Source organism: Vombatus ursinus, unplaced genomic scaffold (genome assembly GCF_900497805.2).
Source record: "Vombatus ursinus unplaced genomic scaffold, bare-nosed wombat genome assembly UNPS02014768.1, whole genome shotgun sequence".
NCBI classification, from domain to species: domain Eukaryota; kingdom Metazoa; phylum Chordata; class Mammalia; order Diprotodontia; family Vombatidae; genus Vombatus; species Vombatus ursinus.
This window is the reverse complement of record NW_020954546.1, coordinates 3,568,146-3,584,335: the sequence shown is the minus strand read 5'-3', so window position 1 is coordinate 3,584,335 and position 16,190 is coordinate 3,568,146. Positions and strand designations below refer to the sequence as shown.

The following is a 16,190-nucleotide window of genomic DNA, read 5'->3' as shown; positions in this document are numbered from 1 at the left end:
GTACTTTTTAAGGACAAAAGTAAGTAAAGGACCCCCTGTTCTGGGTGACTAATAAAATTTAGAAGACAGAAACTGCTTTTCATCTGGCTCCTGGTTTCTATTCCATAGACAGTGATCTTTGATCTAGAAAGGGCAAATAAATGTGAATAATGGGATCTTGATATCCAAGATAAATGAGCAACAAACTTAACCTTGTTAAGTTCAAGTCACATATCTCAAATGAAGGACATCCTCAGGCATCAGAAGGATAGGCAGACATGATTGCTGAGCCATTGCCAGAAATCCTTGAAGGATCACCAGTAAGAGGAAAGGCCCCACAAGATTAGAAGAAGTGACCTTTGGCCAAACTTTCAAACAGAAAGGAAGAAAATGGGATCTATAAACTATGAGGTCAGGGACCATGATTATTCTTACTGGTAACATTCGATGACATCTTATGAAATGGCAGTTAGTGAGTAATTAGAAAAGGAGGCATTTATCCCAAGTGACCAGCATGGCTTTATCAAAAACAGATCCTGCCAGACTTTTACATCTCTCCTTTGATCAGATTCTTCTACTGGTGCATTAAGGGCAGAATGATGTGTACATAGTTTTGTCTAGATTTTGTTTAAACATGATAAAGTCCCTCATGTTGTTCTTGTGGGGAAAATTAGGAGATATAGATTAGTGCCCAATAGTTGGAATTACAAAGAGTTGAATGGTCATATCCAAAGGAAATCATTGATGGTTTCAGACAAATTTAAAACGAAGTCTCCAGATAAGTGGTCCAGGAATCAGTGCATGCCCCTAGGCTGCCATTCAATGATTTGGATAAAAGCATAGATGACATTCTCATCAATTTTGCATTTGACACAGAGATGGTTGGGGCAGTTAACACACTGGATTACATTGAGTATTCACAAAGATTTTGACAAGCAAAATATTAGGTCAAAGCTAATAAAGTGAAATTGAAGAAGGATAAAGCCTTACACTTGAGTGGAAAAAAAATTAACTTCCCAAGTAAAAAAATTAGGTTCAGAAAGTAGTTTATCTGAACAATATCTGGATGTTTTGCTGGGTTGCCATTTCAACACAAGACAACAATGTTACACTGAAGCTAAGACAGAAAATATAATCATGAACTCCATTAACAGAAGAAATAGTCTCCAGAAATAAGGAAGTTCCAGACCTACAGAACTCTTCCCTGATCAGACCACATCTGGAGTATTCTGTTCAGATTGATAAGCTGGAGAGAGTCTATAAAAGGGTACCAGCTTGGTAAAATGCCCTTAATTCATGTCATGTGAGAATTGGTTGAAATATATAGACTTAGAGGGCAGAGGAAAATAAGAGCTGTCTTCAAATATTTGAAAGGCAGTCACATGAAAGGGGAATAATCGTTGCTGTTGTTCAATCATTTCAGTCATGTCTGATGCTTCGTGACCCCATTTGGGGTTATCTTGGCAAAAATATTGTAGTGGTTTGTCATTTACTTCTCCAACTCTTTTTACAGATGAGAATACTGAGGCAAACAAGGTCACACAGCTAATGAGTGTCCAGGGCTGGATTTTAATTCAGGGAGATGAGGTTTCTTGATTCCCAGCCCAGTGCTCCAACCACTTGTTTTATTTGTCCTCAGAGAACAGAACTAGGGGGTCAGGGGGCAATGTGTGGTATGGTAGGAGAAATAGCTACCAGTATCTCTTGTCATGTAGGCTAAGCTAATTCTTTTCCTTAAAAGTATCAAAATCATCTTCTAGACATATTAGGCTCAGAAACTAAAAGACTTTGACCACTGATGTAGCTCTCTGGTCACTAAATACAAAAGGGCCAAGGAACAAGCAGCTTGGGCTACTTGCTGAGGCTTCTGACTGGCAAATGAGTAACATAATCAAGACTGGCACAGGATAGCTGTGCTCAGCTTGATCAGTGCTGTATCCTCTCTGAATATCCTTTCCCTTCTATGGCTAAGTAAATATCCTTTTTGTTAAATATTCGATGGACCGTGATCCAGAAATGCCTTAACTGCCTCAATCATTACCAGCTTACCAAAGGTGAACATTCCAAGGAGTATGGCAGACTTGTTTAGAGGAAAAACTTCCCAAGAATGAGAGCTCTAAACTAAAAGAAGCATCCTGCTGAAGCTCATAGGGTTCCTTTTCAATGGAGATCTTTAAACTAAGCTGAGTGACCAACTATCTAGTGGGTGATGGTGGGAATACTTTATCAGACATGGTGTAAACCAGATGGCCACCAAGTCCCTCCTAATTCTGTAACTGTTTGAATGAATCAGCAGCACCTCTGAAACCCACCATGGGTTGTTTCTACAGGAGCACCTTGAAAAGGTGATCATAGCTGGGTTCTTTCTGTATCTAGGGGGCTCTTTGTGTAGATATTACTAAAAAATCAACCTACTGACTTAGACAAATGAAACAACAGGCATCCAGGGCTGGGCTCCCTCAGAGAGAAATCAAATTTTTCCCCAAGAAATGAGGGGTTAAGAATCAAGAGAGACAGGAATAAGAACCTCTGAATTATTAGAAAAAAGTAGAACTCTCACAATCAGGTTTTCATGGGAATCTTCAATGACATTGTGGAGGTGGTCTGAAAAAGAATAACAGAAGGAAGAGGGGGAAGGTGGATCCAACCCTGGGAAAAGACTCCAATTCTGAAGATATAATTTAGATAGGACTGCTGTTGTGGAAGAGTATTCTCGAGAACCATCATGACCCATTAGGCAGGGATCCCCAAATGATGCTGAAGAATGCCAAGAATTGCCTGGCATGTGGGGATTGCAGAGTACATGCCTTCAGTTGTGAAAGAGCCTTGTCCTCCCACTAGAGTCATGGCTTACAGCAGCAGTGGAGAATGGAGATCCTGTATAAAAGGTGTCCCTGGCATGGGCTCTTCACCCAATCTGCCTCCTCAAGGACAAGCTGACCAGTGCCTGTGATTTGGGTAAGTGATTCAAAGAATTTTGAATACAGGGTTTGAGACAGTGGAAACACCTAAGTGGGAGGCAGACAGGACAGGGCAGGCAAAGGATGGAAGTTCAAAGGCAGAGAATAGTAGAGGGACCAGAAATAATGGGGAAGGGTCAAGTGGGGTAAGAAAAGAGTATTAGGTGGGGCAGCTAGGTGGTGCAGTGGATAGAGCACTGGCCCTGAAGTCAGGACGACCTGAGTTCAAATCTGGCCTCAGACATATAACACTTACTAGCTGTGTGACCCTGGGCAAATCACTTAACCCCATAGACAAGGCAAAAAAAAAAAAAACCAGAGTATTAGGATCTTGATCAATAGAGATCAAGAACCAGTCTGAGTGTTTCCAGAAAACAAGACACAAGCCTAGAGTTTAGAGAGGAAGGGAGCAATCATGGTTCCCAGAAACTATGCCAATGACTTGTATTCCCAAAGATGTTTGGGAGGAAGTTGTTCTAGCCTCAAGAATATCCCTACTTAAATGCATCTAGAGAGTATATACAACTCCCGCCAGAGTTACCTATAAGCCAGATGTATGTTGATAAAATATTGTGTCTTAGTTTATGTTTGAAGTGGCAAAACTGACAATAAGGAAAAATTGCTTTCTGGTAGTCTCTGAGTAATGGGTATTGTCGAGATAACTCAGGAGCATGTGTCTTGATGGTGGTAACCCAGGGGATTGTGTAGGCAGAGACACCAAGGGTAAAGGGTAGGAAGGGATTGATTGGCTAGGAGGCATGTCCATTTTCATGACCCAGTGAATGAACTAGGTGGGACCATTCAGAAAAGGGATAGAATAGAGAGGTTTTTTAGTAGAGGGTTTTGAGCAGAAGACATTTAGGAGAATTTTGAACCAGGAAGGGAGCGAACCAAATGTGGCAGCTTCCTAAAATCAAATTGGCTAAAGGAAATGTCACTTAGAGAGGTTATTTTCCCAGGTGGCACGTAGATCTAGTTAAAAAAAAAAAATGTTGAGTCAAGTAGTTTGACTTGCCAATTAAATTGAGATGGGAAGAGTAGTTAGAAAGGACCCCTGGTGGTGAATTTCTCTTTGGCTCACAGTTTTGTCCTACCTACAACTCTTTAACTGTGTTTGTAAGAGCTTATCTTCTGCTGATAAATACTAAAAACCTTGCAGACTTGGGATTAAGAAAAGGGAGAGGGGGCAAATGCCCAGAGAAAGATTAGATTCAAGTGGCAATGCCCATTTCACATGGGCATTGACATGAGAGGATGGTGAAAACTGATTCAGAGATCTGTCTCAGAGGCAAGGATAGAAATACGAGCTCTGTTGTAGAAGGAATAATGAAGTTCAAAGTACTTCAGTACACAGCGGAATATGCTTTTCCTAGGTGCTATAAACTCAGTGCATCTTGGCTTAAATGCACAGGTTCCCAATCCCTGGCCCCATAGTCCAATAAAAATAAACTTAACTTGAATAAAATCTTCCCCAGGTATTTTTTGGAGGATGTAAGTGATTTTGACATTATGTGCCATAATAATAGCTATTGATCTTAAATGTAAATAAGTTCTTAGCCTGGATTTGATGTATCTTCATTATCTTTCAGGCTGAACACACACCAAGATGTCCTGCCAGCAAAGCCAGCAGCAGTGCCAAGCCCCTAAGTGTCCTCCCAAGTGTCAGACCCCTAAATGCCCACCCAAATGCCCCCCTAAATGCCCTCCCAAGTGCCCTCCCCAGGCTCCCTGCCCTCCTCCAGTCTCTTCCTGCTGTGGCTCTAGCTCTGAGGGATGCTGCAGCTCTGGGGGATGCTGTGGGTCCAGCTCTGGGGGTTGCTGCAGCTCTGGCTCCGGGGGTGGCTGCTGCCTCTTTTCCCATCACAGGAGATCCCACAGACGCAGGCACCAGAGGTCTGACTGCTGTGACAGTGGCAGTGGGCATGGCCAGCAGTCTGGGGGCTGCTGTGGCAGCTCTGGGGGTTGCTGCTGATCACCTGATTCTCCCTACACCAAGAATCAGCAACATGGAATCCAAGACCAACAATGACCCTCCTTCAGTCTGCAGTTTCCCCTACTCCTCCCTCCCAACTCTCCTAGCTCCTTCCTAAGATTACCTGTATGAATCCTGCTTCCCATAAGCCCTTAATCACCTTATACCTTGAATCTACCTGGCCTTGGTTACACTACACTTCCTCGGTCATTTACAGCAATAAATCTGTGTTCACAGCAATTTTTGTCTGAGGGTGATTTTCTTTCTGTATACTGTTACTGAGTCCTGCTCTTTCTCTTTGGTTGTTACTAAAATCACAACTTCAACTGTTTAAAAGATAATTTGATGTATTTTTTTCCTATCAACAAGCACACAAATTGCTAAATTCTGATCTCCTGAGGTTCTATATGATTTTTTTCTGAATATGATACTTGTGATTCTTTCAATATTTCAATAATACTTCCTAGTCATATGATTTTTGTTCCCAAACAAACTGGGGGTGTCCCTTGAAAGCAACCTTTCTGTATTGAATCGAATCAATGATGGTTGCATTATATGCCCCATTGTCTAGACTCTTGCTTCTGATGACATTGGGTAAATGACAGAAGAGGAGGTTTCATTTTCGAGCAGCATCTTCATATCCTCTTTTCTCAAGAAGGAACCTATCTTTCCAAGGGGCTCTTCTTTTGAAGAAATCCTTCTTCTAAGGTAGGATGGAGAGTTATTATTTTCCAAGTATACAAGTTTTCCAGGTATCCTTGTATTGACCTTGGATGACTTCACAGCTTCAGCCAGACCACAAAGAGGTCCTCTGCAGCACCTTCCCCAGCATTTTACAATTGCCCAGAAAATCCACAGTAATTTGTAGTCTGATCAGTGGTAATCTTGTCACAGTCCAAAGATACTCAGCAACTTTATCAATCAACAAGCATTTATTAAGCTCCTTCTATGGACCAGACATTTTACTAGTAACTGGGTCTACAAAAACAAAAATGAACCAGTTTGTGTCTCAAGGAGTTCACAATGTAGCTGAAGATGCCAAATGTATATACACACATATATATATTATATGTGTGTGTATATGTATATATATGTATGTATATTGTATATATGCATGCATGCATACAAATATATAGGTATAGATACATATAGTTATATACAAAGTAGGTAGAAGGTTTTTTTTGGGTAGTATCCCAAAGGATTATTTGAAATGTCACTAGTAACTGAGGGGATCAGGAAAGGCTACATGCAGGTGCTGCTTGAACTGAATTTTGAAGGACCATAGATTCTATAAAGTAGAGTTGAAGAAGACTATTATCCAGGCATGGGGAATGGCCAGTGCAAAGTCAGGGAGGTGGGAGATGAAATGTCATATACAAGGAACAATTGAAAAAGTCAGTTTGACTAAATTGTCATGCACATGAAGGGGAATAATTTGTGATAAGGCTAGAAAGGTAGTTTAGGGCCAGAACTTTCAATATTAAACAAAGAAGTTTAGATCTGATCCTAAAAGTAATATGGAGACAAGAACTCACTATTTGACAAAAACTTCTAGGAAAACTGGAAAGCATTTAGCAGAAACTAGGTATAACCAACACCTCACACCATATGCTGAGATAAGGTCAAAATGGTTACATGATTTAGATGTAAATGGTGATAACCATAAGCAAATTAGGGAAGCATGGAATAGTTTGCCCATCAGATCTATGGATAAGGGAAGAATTTATGACCAAATGAGATAGAGAGCATTATGATACATAAAATGTATAATTTTGATTACTTTAAATTAAAAGGATTTTGCACAAACAAACCCAATGAAGCCAAGATTGGAAGGAAAGCAGAAAATTGGGGGGGGCAGGAATTTACAGCAAGTTTCTTTGATAAAGGCCTCATTTCTCAAATATGTAGAAAACTGAGTCAAATTTATAAGAATATGAATCATTCCCTAATTGATAAATAGTCAAAGGATATGAACAGGCAGTTTTCAGAAGAAGAAATCAGTTACCTATAGTCATGTGAAAAAATGCTCTAAATCACTATTGATTAAAGAAATGCAAGTTAAAACAACTCTGAGGTACTGCCTCACACCTATCAGATTGGCTAATATGATGGAAGAGGAAAATAATAAAAGTTGGAGTGTATGTGGGAAAATTGGGACACTAATGTACTGTTGGTGAAGTTGTCTAGCTATTCTGGAGGGCAGTTTGGGAACTGTGCTCAAAGAGCTATAAAAACCGTGCATAGTATTACCACTACTAGGTCTATGTGCCAAAGAGATTTTTTTTAAAAGGAAAAGAACCAATATGTACACAAATATTTAAGGCAGCTCTTTTTGTGGTGGCAAAGAATTGGAAATTAAGGGGATGCCCATCAACTGGGGAATGGCTGAACAAGTTATGGAACATGATTGTGATGGAATACTACTGTGCTATAAGAAACAACAAGTAGGATGCTTTTAGAAAAACCTGGAAAGACTTACATGAACTGATTCAAAATGAATAGAGTAGAACCAGGAGAACAGTGTACACAGTGACAGCAATATTGTACAATGATCAACTATGAATGACTTACCTATTCTCAGCAATACAATGATGCAAGACAGTTTCAAAGGACTTATACTGAAAAATACTATTCACTTCTAGAGAAAGAACTGGTGATATCTGAATGAAGATTAAAGTATACTTTTTAAAACTTTATTTTTCTTGGGTGTTTTGGTCTGTGTTTTCTTTCGTAATATGACTAATATGGAAATATGTTTTGCATGACTGCACATATATAACCTGTATCAAATTGCTTGCCTTCTCAGGGAGGAAGGAGGGAAGAGAAAAAGGGAAAAAATTTGAAACTCAACCTTTTAAAAACAAATGTTAAAAATTGCTTTTACATGTAATTGGGAAAAAAAATTTTTTTAAAAAGAAGTAAAATGGAGTCACTGGATTTTATTGCATAAAGGAGTGACCTGGTCTGATGTGATCTTTGTTTTAAAAATTGAGAGGCTTTTGAAAGTACTATCCATATCCCTGTTCACTAGCCCTCTAACAATGAAGCAGGTATTTCCTCTATTCCCTGTTCCCCTCTTCCTCTTATCTGTCCTTCCTCCCCTTCTCTCCTTCTTCCATTTTTCCCCACATTAAGGCACATTAACATTCCTGGCTTTTAAGGGACATGAACCTCATTTGACTATTAATGCAGAAGGTGTTATTCTGGATAAACTCTCCTAATGTAATCCTTATGTCAGAAACTCCCATAGGGTCCTCCTACCATATGCAAGGTGGGGAAGATATTCTTAAAGCTGGTACTTTGCTCTCACCCAGGAAATCCAGCACCCTTTCCAGACGACATCAACCAGCATCTTGTCACCAACTCCCTTTGTAAGGACATAGATCCAAGATGACAAGCTTTGTTTACGGGCCAAACAAACCGAGTGAAACTCATTACATGGCTCACAGACTCTAGCAGTCTTTCTAAGGAGGCAGCTGATAGTGCAGTGGATAGAGTACTGGGCCGGGAATCAGGAATACCCGAGTTCAAATGTGACTTCAGACACTAGCTGTGTGATCCTGGGCAAGTCACTTCCTTCTGTCTGCCTCAGTCCCCTCATCTATAAAATAGAAATAATAAGAGCACCTACTTCTTAAGATTGTTGTGAGGATGAAATGTGTTACTATTTTTTTTAAAGCACTCAGCACGGAGCTAGCACACAGTAGGTGCTATGTAAATGCTTATTCCCTTCCCTTCCCAGAGAGATACATAGCTCTTGTCACATAATACGTCAATGAATTGACTGAACATTTGCTTTTATTCCTTCCACTTTAGGGGTTCTTAAACCTTTTGGTATCACAGATCCCTTGGACAATCAGTCTGGTGAAGCTTAGGACTTCTTAAGATAATGTTTTTAAGTGTATAAAATTGTATAAAATGTATAAATTATATAAAATGTATAAATTGTATAAAATAAATGTATAAAAATGTGAAATATATATATATATAAAATAAAAACATACAGGATTACAAAAGAAATTAATGATATTGAAATAGAGTTATCAGAATATATTTTTTTAATTCACAGATCCCAGGTGAAGAACCCTTCCAATATTATCAGCAATATCCAGCTTTTTGATTAAAAAATAGTCCCCCTAAATAATTAATCAGTATCTAATTTAGACATTAAATCCCTACATCAGCTCAACAGATGCTGCCACCTGTTATCACTCTCTGTGGGTACCTCTTCCTGAAGCTCTCTAGAGGTGACTTTGGAATCAGTGGCCTTTTGACAGAGGAAATACTTTTCTGACATGTCTGTCCCTGTATGCCTTCATGAAAACTCCAGAATATTCTTGTTTTCGCCTGAGAAACAGTCCTTGCATATTGTCCAAACACAACTTCAGAAAAAAAAAAAAAGTCTGTCCTCCTCTGAAGTGTTTCTCTTGTCCTGGCCACTAAAGGCATCGTACACATTTGCCTGGGAGCTTGAAACACACCCCTGCTCACTTGTCACTGAAGGAGTCTCTGACTCAGATAGTTTTCCATCAGTAGGGTGGTGAGTGTTTTAAGTGATGTAGTGGACAAAATGCTACAATTGTTTTCCCTGAGTTCCAATCTTGCCTAAGACACTTGCTAGCTATGTGACCCTGAGCCAGTCCCTTGAGATCTGTTTCAGTTTCTTCATGTGTAAAATGGAGATAACAATAGTCCCTACTTCTCAGGTTACTGTGAAGTTCAAACGTGGTCATATATGTAACATGCTTTGTAAACTGTAAAGCACTATATTAATGTTTACTATCATCATCACCATCATCATCATCATCATCATCATCAATCTGAGATGTCTCTAAATCTGATGAAATTACAATACTTGTCCCCCACCCCAGTCCTGCCCTTGCAAACTCTCACCCTCCAAAAGAAACCAAAAACGATGGAACTCTTTTTGTTATACTGGAAATCATTTCTTGGAAAGAGGTAGGAGGATGTTTGTACAATAATTTCTGGGGGAGGTTTTTATCTTCCCCAGCAGTTTCTTAAAGAAAAGGTTTAGGCAAGCAAAAGAATTACAGGTTTTTGTTTAGTACTTCAAAGATAGAGGTGCCTTGCATATGTGAAATGGGCCCAAGCAGACGTGTGACAGGGAGCCAAAGGGGATATGATATGCATTACACAGGAGGGAGGCAGCTGTATCTCCAAGTTCCAGGATGGAAGAATGAAAAGATAAGAAGAAAAGAGTATATTACAAAAGCTTAGTTCAAGACTTAACTCCTCCAGGAAACCTCCCCAAACTTTTAAGTGCGATATGTTGATGTTATTATTATCATTATCATGGTAGGAACTCCCAGCTCATCACTTATGCCCCTCATTTGCCAATCATTCATTTTATTGCTGCCTTGTACAGTTATGTTCTCTTGTATAACATTCCGTTTCCCTTAGTATACCATAAGCATCACAGGAGTAGGAACCAAATCTTACTCATCTGTATATCCTGCCCTCCTCTGCTACCAATCTCCTGTCCCATGTTCCTGACCCTGAGGACTCGACAGTCTCAAATAGATGCTCAGTAAATTTCTGCTGATTGATTGACTCACAAAGTCGAACTCTGCAGGGAGACTGTATCCGCTGTTGTAAACATACTTCTGGACTGAACTATTGTCCCTACATTACAAGTTAGGAAATCATCCAGGATACATCGAGACACTCCCTACACCACATCGTCTACACCCATCCTCTTTGGGTCCTTGGGTGGTGGCGTAAATGTGGCTGGAAAAGCTGATGCATGAACCATGTGTTGGTCACATGAGATGGTTACAAACTCTCCTGAGTATTTAGTTGTGGTCCTTCTCATCCTCACCATCTGCGTGTTCAATGTCTGCATCAGCAGCTACATCAGTTACATCATTGTCGACATCATTGACATTTAAGCTAATAAATGTCAAGATCATATTTGAACTCAGGTCTTCCTGACTCCAGACCTGGCATTCTATCTACTGCATTACCTAGCTACTCCCTTACCTCCTCTACAGAGGAGAGAGTAAGCATTTTTAAGCACCTATTCTGTGCCAGGCTTCGCCCTAAATACTTCACAAATAGAAATAGGTGCCATTATGATGCCCATTTTACAGTTGAGGAAACTGAGGCAAACAGAGGTTAGGTGATTTGCCATGGGTCACACAGCTAGGAAGTGTCTGAGGCCGGAAATGAACTCAGGTCTTCCTGACTTGAGGCCCAGAGCTATATGCACTGCATCGCCAAGCTAACTCTTCCGGCAGACAGTTTCTTACAACTATCGTATGCTTTATCTCTTTAGTCATCAAATTTTCCCTATCTACTGATTCCTTCTCTAGCACCTATAAATACATGTCTTTTTCCCCTCTTTAAAAAAATACTCACTAGGTCTAACCATTCCCTCAAGCTATCAGCCTACATCTCTCCTCCCTTTTATTAGCAAAGAAAAAAAAAGAAAAGGTATTTATACTCATTGTTCCTACTACTTTTCCTCCCACTTCTCAAGAGAGTGTGATACAGTGCATTGAGTAATAGATTTGGAATCACAAGACTGGGGTTAAAAACCTGGTTCTGCTACATTGGTTCCTCCTATACATGGGCAAATCATTGTATCTTTCTGGGCTTCAGTTTCTTCACCTATAAAATAATGGTATTGGACTCTGAGATCCCTCCATCTTCAAGCTGGGTTGTTGGTGATCCTTTGCAATTAGGCTTCTGACCTTCACTCAAATGAAACTGCTCTCTCCAAAGTTACCAATGATCTCAGTTGCCAGATCTGATGGCCTTTTCTCACTTCTCACCCTTTTGGACCTCTCTATAACATCTGACTCTGTTGACCAACCTCTCCTCCTGGATATGTTCTCATCTCTTGGTTTTCATGACACTGCTTTCTCTTGGTTCTTCTCCCACCTATTCGGCCACTCTCCCTTAAATTCCTTTGCTAGATTGTTATTGTATCCCTTTCCCTAACCATGGGTGTCTTTGTCCTGGGGCTTGATTCTCTACTCCCTCTATTCATACTCTCTCTGTGTAATTTTATAAGTTCTGAAGCATTCAGTCATCACTTCTATGCAGCGTAGGCCAATACAGTTCCCCCAACTGTCCCAGGCTGACCCCATTACTTGCCAACAGGTGGAGTTAACCAGAGCTGGAATGGGACCAGCCTTCCTCCTATTCAGATACCACCAAGATCTCTCATTCTCAATGATCATGGACCTGGGCCTCTTTCAGTCCCAAGCTGGTGGATGGACATAGTCCAGTAATACCACTTCAGTGAGTAAGCAGTCACCAGCTAAAAATCCTTCCAGATGATAGAAGACCATTAGGCCTTATCATTTGCCCTTCCACTGAGCCCTAAGGGCCATTCACTCTGTAGCTGGACTCTCCTGTATGTGTTGTCTCTCCCAATTAGAAAGACGGTCTCTCTTTCCTATGTGTATTCCTAGTACTTAGCACAGTGCTTGGCATGTATGTAGTAAGCACTTTCATGTGTTTTTCCATTCCATTACATCCAGCTTTAATGTCTCTCCTGAGTGCCAAGAACACATCACCAACTATCCTATTGGACACTTCGAACTAAATGTCCTATAAACATTTCAAAATTAACATGGCTATAAAAGAACTTTTTTTCTCACCAAACGCACTCGTCTTCCAAATACCTTGTTTCTATCAAGTGTACCGCCATCCTTCCAATGACAGAATCTTACCACAAGCCCCTCATTCTGCTGTATTTTGTACATCCAATCAATTACCAAGTATTGTCATTTCTATTCAACATCAACTCTTGAATATCTCCTTTCTACTCAGACAGCCACCACTCAAGGCCAGACTTTCATAACCTGTCACTTGGAACATGACACTAACCTTTTAATTGTGGTCTCTACCTCACCTTCCAAAAGCTTGCTGAAGTAAATTTAAGGATAGATCCAACCCTGTTGCTCTCCTATTCAAGAATCCAGTGGCTCCCTACTATCTCTAGAGTCTATTAATTTTAATTAAATTCTTTTGTTTGTCATTGAAGAGCTTTCAAAATCTTCTTCCAACTTATCTTTCCAGGATTACTATATACTGTGCCCCTTTGAGTATTCTGTTATGAAACCAAACTGGCCTTCCTAATGTGTTTCATGTGGTAGACTCCATTTCCCACGTCCATGCCTTTACACAATCCCCCGTACCTGGAATGTATTTTCTGCTCACCTCTGCATCTTAGAATCTCTAGTTTCCTTCACAGCTCACCTCTCACAATCTTCTACATAAATTCTTTATTGAGCTTCCCAGTTTCTAGTGTCTTTCTCCCAAAAGTTCTATTATTTATGTGCTTATTTTGTGTATATTTGCATTTATACATTTTGCCTCTTCTTTATGGTCAAAAATTGTTTCTTCTTTGTCATTGTAACTTAGCACCCACTTAATAAATGCCCAATGATTGATTGAATGATTGATGCCTGGAAGGAATGGTAAAATGAAGCTGAAGAATGTCAAGAATTGTCTGGCACACGGGACTTACCAAGCACATGCCTCAGGTTATGAAATAACCTTCTCCTACCACTATGGCCATATTTCATGGCAGTAGCAGAGCCTGAGGAGGCTCTATAAAAGGCATCCTTGGCACTGGCTCCTCACACAATCAGCCTTCTCAGGAACTAGTCTCCTGGTGTCTGCAATCAAGGTAAGTGTTCCTGGGTCCAAGGGATGCACTTTGAACAGAGTTTCAGGAAAAGTCTGAGAATCAAAAAAGGAGGTGGAGAGAGGGAAATAGGTAAGGAAGATGAAGAAAGAAGGATGAAGCTAGATTGTGGTAGAATGATCAAGAATAATAAGACAGAGTCAATCAGGGTGAGAAGGGAAGTTTGTGAGAAACAGAGGCTCATTGTTTGGATTTGTTTTAGACTAAATAAGAACCAGTTTAGGTCTCTCCAGAAAGCCACAAAATGGCTTGTGTCCGGGAGGGGGGAATGGGAGGGGGCAGTAAGTGGTAGTCTGAGTTCCAGGAAACTCTACCAATCATCTGGATGCCTAAGGATTTGCCCATGGAGTTGTGAAGAGGTTGTTCTCTGCACCACTCCTGGAATATGCATACATACACATGTTTAAAATTTACCCAATTTTTCCACTGGTATTACCAGGAAGACTAAGTTCTAGGCTGATAAAACATTAAATCTTAGTTTACATTTGAAATAGCTTAATTAGTCATAAGGAAAATATTTCTAGTAGATTTGGGGTGATGGTTATTGGCTAAGATAACTCAAGTGCATGTTGTAGATAGACTTGGGTAATCATTCTGGGTAAGGGGACTAGCCACTGAAAAAACCATTGATGGAGGTGTCCCACGAGGGAGTGTGGGAAGAGAATCTTATAAAAGGTCGGTCTAGACTGCAGACTCATTGACTGGAAGACAAGTCCATTCTCATGATGGAACCAAGCAGCCAGGTGGGGTCAGGGAAATGGAACCAAGAACTCTCCAAGAGTGTTCTTTGAGTTTGGGAGGCTTGAGATCCAGGTTATTGTGAGTCCCACATGTGGGAGCTTCTAGAAAGCAAGACAGCTGATACATTTGTCATCTGGTTGGGTCCCTTTCATCATGAAGAACACAGTGTGGTCCAGCTAGACATCAGCACTTTTGATGGAATGCGTTTGACTTGAATGAAAGTGATGGGAGGTCGAGCTAGCAAAGCCTTGGCTCTGAACTCTCTTGATTCTAACAACAGTTTAGCCTTCTCTCCCTCACTATGCTTTCTTTGTACATGTTTGTAGAAGTTCATCCTCTAGCTGATAAAAACATTGCTGATTCAAAACTGAGAAAAGGGTTGAAAGAGAGTCAAGTAGCAGTAACATGAGAGAGAAGGGCAAATGTCAAGAGTACCAGGAGGCTCTTGCAGGTAGGGGTTGGTCACATGGATATTATAAGAGAAGGAATCAGGAAATTGCTGTTTTCCCTGGGTGCTATACACTGAAGGAGGCCTAGTTTATCTACCCAGATGCTCTTTTTCTGGTCCACATTACTACTCAAACAAACTTTACAGGAAGAAAAATTTCCTTGGTGTTTTTTTCCTTCTGTATATGAATGAGTTCTTGACCTTAGTTTGCTATGACTTGGGGTACTAATCCTAAATGGAAGCAGAACTTTGGTCTAGGTTTGATTTCTTTTTCCTGTATTGTCTTTCAGGTTGAACTCCCATCAAGATGTCCTGCCAGCAAAGCCAGCAGCAGTGCCAAGCCCCTAAATGCCCCCCTAAGTGTCCTCCCAAGTGTCAGACCCCTAAATGCCCACCCAAATGCCCACCAAAGTGTCCCCCCAAGTGCCCTCCCCAGGCTCCCTGCCCTCCTCCAGTCTCTTCCTGCTGTGGCTCTAGCTCTGGAGGATGCTGCAGCTCTGGGGGATGCTGTGGGTCCAGCTCTGGGGGGTGCTGCAGCTCTGGCTCCGGGGGTGGCTGCTGCCTCTTTTCCCATCACAGGAGATCCCACAGACGCAGGCACCAGAGGTCTGACTGCTGTGACAGTGGCAGTGGGCACGGCCAACAGTCTGGGGGCTGCTGTGGCAGCTCTGGGGGCTGCTGCTGATCACCTGGCTTTCTTTACACCAAGAAGAAGTTACGTGGAACCAAAAGCCAATGACCCTACCCAAGCCTGCAGCTGTCCTCCCTCATCATTTGCCTTTCACCTTCCTGAGATGTTTTTTGTAGATCTTATTCTCCAGAAACCTTCATTGACTGTGTTCCTTGTACCTGTTTGGCCTCAGTTCCACTGTCTACTCTCTTGTGGTCACTGACTATCTACAACAATAAACACACGTTCATGGACTTCTCTGTCTGGTCATGATTATCTTTGTGTCTTTCTAGTCCCTGCTCTTTCTCCATAGTTAGATGCCTAGAAACTCAGATTAATTTTTTAAAAGATAAATCCACTGTTCTTCATTCTCCAGATAAGTAGCTTGAGTTGGAAGTGCTTTACTTTGGACATATCTGACCCAGATCTTGTACTTAGGAAAATAAAACCATAGATCAAGACTTGGAAGGAGGGGGAAGCTAGGTGGCACAGTGGATAGAGCACTGGCTTTGGATTCAGGAGGACCTGAGTTCAAATCCAGCCTCAGACACATAACACTTACTAGCTGTGTGACCCTGGGCAAGTCACTTAACCCCATTGCCAAGAAAGAAAGAAAGAAAGAAAGAAAGAAAGAAAGAAAGAAAGAAAGAAAGAAAGAAAGAAAGAAAGAAAGAAAGAAAGAAAGAAAGAAAGAAAGAAAGAAAGAAAGAAAGAAAGAAAGAAAGAAAGAAAGAAAGAAA

General features: G+C 40.8%; 1 protein-coding gene across 1 annotated transcript; it reads left to right on the top strand.

Moving 5' to 3' along the window:
- The first annotated feature begins 2,829 nt into the window (after positions 1-2,829).
- LOC114043284 (late cornified envelope protein 2A-like) lies at positions 2,830-5,151 on the top strand. Its single transcript, XM_027862356.1, has 2 exons — positions 2,830-2,937; positions 4,529-5,151. Exon 2 carries the CDS (start codon positions 4,546-4,548, stop codon positions 4,909-4,911), a length of 366 nt encoding a protein of 121 aa, XP_027718157.1. The 5' UTR covers positions 2,830-2,937; positions 4,529-4,545; the 3' UTR covers positions 4,912-5,151.
- Positions 5,152-16,190: the final 11,039 nt, after the last annotated feature.